Source organism: Vitis riparia, chromosome 13, assembly GCF_004353265.1.
Source record: "Vitis riparia cultivar Riparia Gloire de Montpellier isolate 1030 chromosome 13, EGFV_Vit.rip_1.0, whole genome shotgun sequence".
NCBI classification, from domain to species: domain Eukaryota; kingdom Viridiplantae; phylum Streptophyta; class Magnoliopsida; order Vitales; family Vitaceae; genus Vitis; species Vitis riparia.
In genome coordinates, this window is record NC_048443.1 from 27,092,064 (window position 1) to 27,100,271 (window position 8,208).

Sequence of the window (8,208 nt, forward strand, 5' to 3'; positions counted from 1 at the left end):
GTTGTTTAAGAAATAAACCTAGTTTAGAATGTATGCAGTATGAACTAGGACTTTTTTTTGGGTGGCAAGTCTATTGTTAAGTTTTATTTTTAGATCTTTTGTTTAAACACAAAAAGTCATTTTTGTATTGAATTTTTGACAAATTCAGACCATCCATTTTTTTTTTCACTGAACTAAGATATAAGCCAATGTGAGTTACAATCCATCTTTATACCTATACAACAGTTTGCATGTCTATTAGTCAATTGAAGGTGCCTTATTATTAGTCAATTGAAGGAAGAAAAGCATAGGAAAAGGACAACTTTTTGTTCCATTGGATATGGTTAACGAGTGGTTCTTCTTTCGTACTGGGTCACCATTTCAACAACCCAACTGCTTCAAAGTCCCTTTTTTTCCTGGGTCATAATCCTTTTTTTTTTTCTTTCCTACATATATTATCATAATTTCCATGAAGGATTAAATTTAAATTATTCAAATGCAAACTAAAATTGAATCCTAGTAAAATTATACATCCCCACATCCAAATTGGCATATTCCTGTTAGGAAACCATCTTCTTCTTGCTGGAGATGAAACCATCATTCCTAGATTTTCTCTCCTTCTCCAACCTTGAGTTTCCTATGGCGGACCTCTCATCCAACCAGTTGATAATATCCGAAAACACCGTGTCTATATTCTCAGGCGGCTCACCAGAAGTCAGGCCGTGCCACATCCCGGGATATAGCTTGAAGGTCTTGTCAGCGCTGGCGGCTGTTTCATATAACTGCTTGCTGGTTGATGGATCCGTCACCTTGTCGTCTCCCCCATGAACAACTAGAAAAGGCATTTGTATCTGTTACAAACACCCCCACCCAAGTTAGATTTCAAAGGCCAGCTTCAAATACAAAACCAAAATTTTATTCGATAAGTAAAACGTTTGTAAATTGGAACCAACCTTGTGGAGATTCTTTTCCAAGTCTAAGCTGACTCTTAAAAGTTCTTGGCCTGTCTTCAAGCGAATTCGTCCCTTGTAGCAGTATGGATTGGACCGTATCTGTGGATTAATGATTCAATTAATGAGAGAAGGTGAAATCAAATTATTCAAACAAAATTGGATTCAATAAATTAGAGGGAACACACACCTCTGCTCTTTTTTCTGGTTCTTTGAAGGCCATTTCTACCACATCTTCTGTGGGGATCATTTTCCAGGTTGGAATGACCTTGCACAACATGGTTAGAACAGTGATCACCGCTGGATTTGGCTTCATATCATCTGCAATCTTTTTACATAGAAAAAAAAATTCTTAAGAATATTTATGTTTGTTGTATGAAAACACAGGAATAGAAACATACCTTGCACATGGGTGCAACCAAGACTGCGCCATCCCAATAATCTGGTGTTTGTCTATCCAAGTTCAGAGCTATTGCTCCTCCCATTGATTCTCCATACAGATATCTCATCTTCCCTATGTTATCTTTGTGTTCTGTTTTTGTTCACAAACAAGAAAATCCCACCAAGAAAAGTTGGTAATTGAATGGTTTTTATGTATCTCTGTGTGTGTTTGGTTGCTAAGAAAACAAAAGGAGAAATCAGAACTGAATCGGGAGGATGGTTTTAATTACCACAAATGGTTGAGAAATAATTAGCACAGTCACTAACTATATCATCAAAGCAGGAAATGAGGCCACCAAGCCCAGATGATTTTCCATGGCCTTCAAAGTCAATCCCGTAAACTGCATATCCTGCCTTTGCCAGCCTCGTTCCAGTATCTGAAGCCAATTCAATAATCCCCATATGATTCAAATTTTCCTTTTCCTTTTCCTTCTCATGGTGAAAAAGAAAAATTGAAATTCAATGGTGTAGATGCCATACCATTCATGGAGATGCTGCACTCCATGGCATAACCATGGAGGATGAAGATCAAGGCTTTCGGATCTTGGTTTGCAGGAAACCATCTGCATGTGAAGAGCTTCAGTCCTCGAGAATTCAATATATATTCCTGCATAATTTTTCAAGTCTCAGTCATGATTCTCACCATCCAAACACAACAAAAGGAAAAAGAAAAAAAAAAAAAAAAAAACTCTCAAGTTTTTTTCAACCCAAAACCAGGCCAAGTTGACTAACCTCTTCATACTTCACATGATTTCTCATTTCGCCCGCCTGGAAAGAATCACCGACAAAAACAAAAGAACATCAGAATGAGAGATGTGAGAAAATTAGAGGCCAACAGAGAAAGTGGTGATGATTACCATGAAAGAGGGACCTCAGAAGTCTCTTTTCTGAGATAAGGAAAAGAGAAAGAATAGGGAAGTAATAGAAGAAAGGAAAGGGTGAGAAAATTACGGAAATGGAAAGCTTGCCACAAACAGAGGAGTAGGAGAAGGAGAAGATGAAGGAGGTGGACCAGGTGATCGTTTGAGGACTGAATCTTGGCGGTTTATATAGAGAAATACAAGAGAAGAATTAGAGGCACTGCTCTCACCACCTTCAGCACTTATCTTAAGAGCCAATCCGTTTAGGCCAAAGGTTGGGTGGATTATTACAAAATATTAAGTTTTAAAAAGAAAAGTGTGGTGGGGCTTTTGATTTGTGTAAAAAATTTGAAAAATGATATTGGATTTAATTGCTTAGAATTGATTTGGTAGATATTAAAGAATAAAAAAATTTCTTAAATTACACGTTAGAAATGGTAAATTTTATCGGATTTATTATTATTATTTTTTGGGAATATTTTATTATAGAAAAAAATAATTTCTAAATAAAAAATAATATTTATTTATAAGCATATGAAATAAGATTCCTTTTTAACACGATATCGGATTTTTCTATTTTTATTTTTTAAAAAATTATATTTTAATTAGTTTATTTTTCACGAAAGACTTTCTCATCCATTATTTTTCTTGAAAAGTTTTCCTTGGTCAAATGTGTGCACCTTTTTTCCTTTTTCTTTTTTTATTTTAATTATTTTGTGTCAAGCTGACCACCTATGGTGTCTTGTTGATAAGGTTCTCATAGCAAGTAGCCACAAGAAAATTCAAAACAATGACTCTAATGACGTAAACATGTGAGCGGACCATATCATAATACAAAATAAACCTCTTTACATTTTATTTTTTTCTTAAATCTCCTAAAAAAAATAATATATATATATATATATATATATATATATATATATATTCTTAAATCTCCTAAAAAAAATAATATATATATATATATATATATATATAAAATATAATATAATATAATATAAAAATTAAAATTTTATTTTTGGTATTATTTTTTATACACAAACAATAATTTTTTTTTAACTAATTTTATCAATACGACAAAGGGGTTTTTTCATGTTAGCAATAATTTTTAAAAAAATATGAGCAATAACTTTTATTATAAAGGTTTTTTTTTATATTTGAATTTGATGTCAAATAATATTTTATTTTGATAGAGTTATAATGTTTTATATGTCAATTAGTGATGTTATAAATAACGAATTTTAGGTTTGGAGTTAGGTGTTAATATTCATGATTATTGTTGACGTAAGGGTTTGGGACATTGGAGATGAGTTATTTTGATGCATTAACTCAGTTGAAAAAAAAAAAGTGTTTTTGTCTTTTTGTTTTTTTTGTTTTATTTTATTTTAACCGCCACGAGCATTAATTTCTTGATCACATGAAAAATAAAAATCTAATTCCAAAAGTTTGGGGCAGGTACGCACACTTTCTAGATTTGAGTGCGAATGAAGGAGACGGCAGAGCTGACCATGCACTTGCGCCGACACGTGCCCACGATCGTTGACGAGCGCGTTTTTACAAGTGGGCGACGGACAGCCAATTATATTATGACACGTAATATAATGCTAGCTATTGTATTATTTCATTTTGGAACAAGATGGGTAATTCATAAAATATTATAATTAAAAATGGGTATTCATCTCATGATTATTAACACATTTTCTAATATTTATAATTTTTTTTTTGGATATTATAATGAAATGAGTGATGAAAGAGAATTTGAATGGTGGTTTCAACGTTTTTTAAGAATTTGTTTACATTTTAGACAACATGGGAAGGGTTGAGAAACCCAAACATTTTTATTTGATTTATTATCAAATATAATGAAAATGATTTAATTTTTATATTGATTTAAAAAAAATAAAAACTAATAAATTTTGGAAAAACCCACAAAATTTTTTTATGAAATTTAAAAGTTTTTTCTCCTCATATTTTCAATAATAGGAAACCATGAGTTCGAATGGTTTCATGAAAAATATGTTTACAGAATTAAGATGAATTTATACTTGTATAACATTAGGAACATTCTTTCATATTTGATGTGGGATATCACAAATACCCCTCATATAAATACAACATTTTCATTGTATCTCATAGGATTATGAATCCCGACACCGGGATCAAAGATGGGTTATGATACCATGTATAACGATTCGCTCTCAATTATATAAATATTATTCGCTCTAAACCTCAATGAGTCATTGTAACTTTAAAACATGTCTACATAATTAAAATGAATTTATACTTATATGGTATAAAGAATGTTCCTCCATTCGATATGAGATATCACACAAATATTGAGAAGATAAAACTTCAAAAAAATTAGAAAAAAATTATTAATGAATTATTTACTGACCGATAACATGATTCCTATTTTACTAAAAAACAATGATGTTGTTTCTCATGTTGCATGTGAAACGAAAACCACACAACATATGGAAAGCCAAGATAATAGCAATAAATTATTTTTTTTATACCATATGGTAAAAAAAGGGAAAAGCTTTATATGTGATATTCTACCATCTTTTTAGGCAGTTGAAAGGCCTAGACAAGCCACTATATCTTTTAGTGTTGAGAGATCTCAATCAAAACCCATCAAAGTGGATATAGACAAATATTTTTTGAAAAATATCCATTTTTATGATGATCATTTGCTTGAACTATTTACGTGAAAGTTAATTAGTCAACTTCCCCAAGCCCTACGAAAGGGGGAAAAGAAACTTGTTTTATGGGCTGAATCATTTTTGTTGGTACTAGAAAAATTAGGGCCATCATTTTGGAAGGATGCATGAAGGAGACTATACATGTTTGTAACATGGGAGGTGGTGGGTTGATTAAATCCCCCCCATATGATAGTCACATGATCCTTGGGTTTCACCTGTACATGGATCAAGTAAGTCTCCTAACAAATCTTTCTCTGAAATTCTTAATTTCGTAGAAAACAAGTTTATATTATTTATTAGATGGATTGATTCTTAATACTACAAAGTAATCGAGATGTTGAAGTCGAAGAGGAAGACTTTGCAATTATTTTGAAAAGTAAGGAGAAAGAATAAGACCCTATTTAATAACTGTTTTCGAATACAGTTCTGAAAAAATGTTTTTGAGAACAGTTTTTTAAAATTATTCTGTAATATTTTATAAAATAAAAATTTGTTTGAGAACCTAAAATGTTTTTAATATTTTTAAATATGTTTTAAAAATAATTTTTATATTTAGTATTTTATTTTTAATTATTCCATATACTTGTATAATTATTTTCTAAAATCACTCTAAGAAAACAAGCGAAAACAATAAAACAACTCAAAGATATTATTTGAAAACAACCTATTTTCTGTTTTTAAAAATAGACAACATAAAAAAGTTTATGGTTATTAAACATGTTTTCTTATTTTTTTGTTCTACATAATAGAAAATTGTTCTTAAAACAATTGTCAAACAAACTCTATGTAATTTCTAAAGTCGTCGTTACATAAAATAACCTTTAAACATTTTAATGATATACATTAAGACACATAATATGACACTTGGATTGTTGAACGTGGTCTCATATGTAACAAAAGTATTTAAGATTATTGTGGAAAATGACTCAAATTTTAAATAAATATATGACACAATTAACTTGTTAGAGTTAATATTACAACCATTTAATTTTGTATTCAGTTTATATTAGATGAGAGTTATATTGGGAATCACAAATGAATTATCACAACATTATAAAATGAAGATTACGATATCGTTAATATAATGACTTTGGGTCGAAATATGTATATAAATGATGAAAGAATGGTTGGAATTCTCCGCATGAACAAATTTTCTGTTTTTTTGAAAAATATAATACCAATGTTTTAAATATAGATGATACCTTTTTAACTCAACGGACACTACAACATAAAGCTCAAGAAATCGCAAACTTAAAAACTTGTATCAAGGTGGAGTTATTCTATGTTCTTATTGATTTATAACTTCAAAAACTTAATAATTGTTTCATCAAGATATGATTCATTTACCATTTTTTATAAACAAAAACTAATCCATAGTATTTAATGATTAATTCAAGACTGACATTATTAATAAGCACTTTAGTATTAAGTTTTTAAGAGTGAAATGAATAGCGATTCTGCACAAAAAATGGTTGAGACGGAGAAATATATTGTGCATTTATTAATTTATTTGCTTGTTGCATTAATTCTAATCATGCCTATTGCAACTACTACTAGGGAGAAAATGTTTTTTTACTCTTAATATATATATATATATATATACAAAAAATGGCTGAGATAGAGAAATATATTGTGCATTTATTAATTTACTTGCTTGTTGCATTAATTCTAATCATGCCTATTGCAACTACTACTAGGGAGAAAATGTTTTTTTACTCTTAATATATATATATACTATGTGTGTGGAAAATTATAGAAGGCAATTGTAAACGTATTTAATAAAAACATTATCTATCAATATAATTTTTTTTGTATTTATTATTTATTAAGTATTATTTTTTTATTTGTTATTATCCCTTGAAGGAAAATGCTAGCTCCACCATTAATGTTTGCATCCCCCTCTTATGAAAATCCAAGACATTGCTTTCTAAATGCCGGCCTCCTTTTAGCAATTTGTAATTTCATGTCTATTTTGAATCACATCTTTGTAAAAATTGTGTTATAATCGTATCCATGTATCTCTTGTATTTCCATTCACAATCTTGCTTGACATTAAAATAAAAATAAAAATAAAAAATAAAAAATACAATACAATACAATACAAAAGCAAACGGTTTTGTTGCTCATCTAGAGTTTGTGGGTAGACCTATCCTTTGGTCATACATCACTTTAGCTCACATGATGTTTGGTTCTAAAAAATTTATGAGAGGATACAAGAAAAAAATACAAACAAAAAATTAAATATAAAGAAAAAATGAAAGAAAAAAAAAATTAAATCAATAAATAATTTTTATATATTACTTTAAATTTATTTTATTTATTTATTTATTATATAAATATTAAAAATATATAAAATTTTAATTATATTTAATTTTTTTTAATATTTTCTTATCATTTTTTTTTTTTTTTTTAGTGACCCGTCCTCAAAACCAAACATAACCTTAGTAAAATTTATATACAATGAGTCAAAGTCTTAGAATACATCTAAGAGTAATAATTTTGAATAGTTTTTTAAACCATCCATTTGTTAAACTAAGTAGATCAGATAAACATCCTTGTCATAAGTCATAACTCAGTGTGGTAGCTTTCTCGATAAGTCATGAATCTTTGAAAAATATATTGAGGGCATTCCTATTAATGTGACATGAGGCTAACCAATTATTATTATTTTGCTGTAAAGAAAAAATAACTACCCATACAGCTGTGGTGGACTTCTAGCTATATTTTATTGTTGCAAAATGTCAGGGTCATATCTTTTATTGCTGACATTTTCAGGGTTAGAATCTTTCCAGGGTCACAATGTTTTATTTTTTAATCTATATTTATATAATTATTTTTTTAAATAATCAAAAGCAACTCAAAACCCGATTATTTTAATAAACGTTTATAACTTTTTTAATTTTTAAAATTTTTTATCATTTAAATATTAAAAATATTAGAAATATTTTATAAAATTATTATCAAATATACTCTAAAATTGCGTTATAAAGTATTTTTACTCAAAGTAATTTTAATGAAAGTGTTTTCCAAAAAATATTTTAGGAAAATCAGTTATAAAGTATTTTTTTTCAAAAAATATTACTAGTCATTTTTTTACCACTATAAGTGATTTTTTAGATTTTTAAAATGTTTTCTAAGTTTTGCCAAATGCCTAAAACTTGTTTGGTAATTGTTTTCGAAAATAGTTATGAAAAATAGTTTTTAAAAATTATTTTATGGTGTTTTGTAAAATAAAAGTCTAATTGGAAATATAAAATGTTTTTAACTCATTTTCAATAT

The 8,208-nt window shown here is 28.6% G+C and overlaps 1 protein-coding gene across 1 annotated transcript; it reads right to left on the reverse strand.

Annotated features, from left to right (window-relative positions):
- Window positions 1-287: 287 nt before the first annotated feature.
- Window positions 288-2,397, reverse strand: LOC117927504 (caffeoylshikimate esterase-like). Its single transcript, XM_034847032.1, has 8 exons — window positions 2,228-2,397; window positions 2,103-2,138; window positions 1,851-1,977; window positions 1,601-1,747; window positions 1,331-1,461; window positions 1,120-1,257; window positions 933-1,031; window positions 288-830 (listed from the first exon to the last, which is right to left on the reverse strand). Exons 1-8 carry the CDS (start codon window positions 2,228-2,230, stop codon window positions 540-542), a joined length of 972 nt encoding a protein of 323 aa, XP_034702923.1. The 5' UTR covers window positions 2,231-2,397; the 3' UTR covers window positions 288-539.
- Window positions 2,398-8,208: the final 5,811 nt, after the last annotated feature.

Coding starts and splice junctions, on each gene's coding strand:
- LOC117927504 (XM_034847032.1), bottom strand. Junction 1,032..1,119: donor AACCAGAAAAAAGAGCAGAG/GTGTGTGTTCCC, acceptor ATTAATCCACAG/ATACGGTCCAATCCATACTG. Junction 831..932: donor TGGAAAAGAATCTCCACAAG/GTTGGTTCCAAT, acceptor TGTTTGTAACAG/ATACAAATGCCTTTTCTAGT.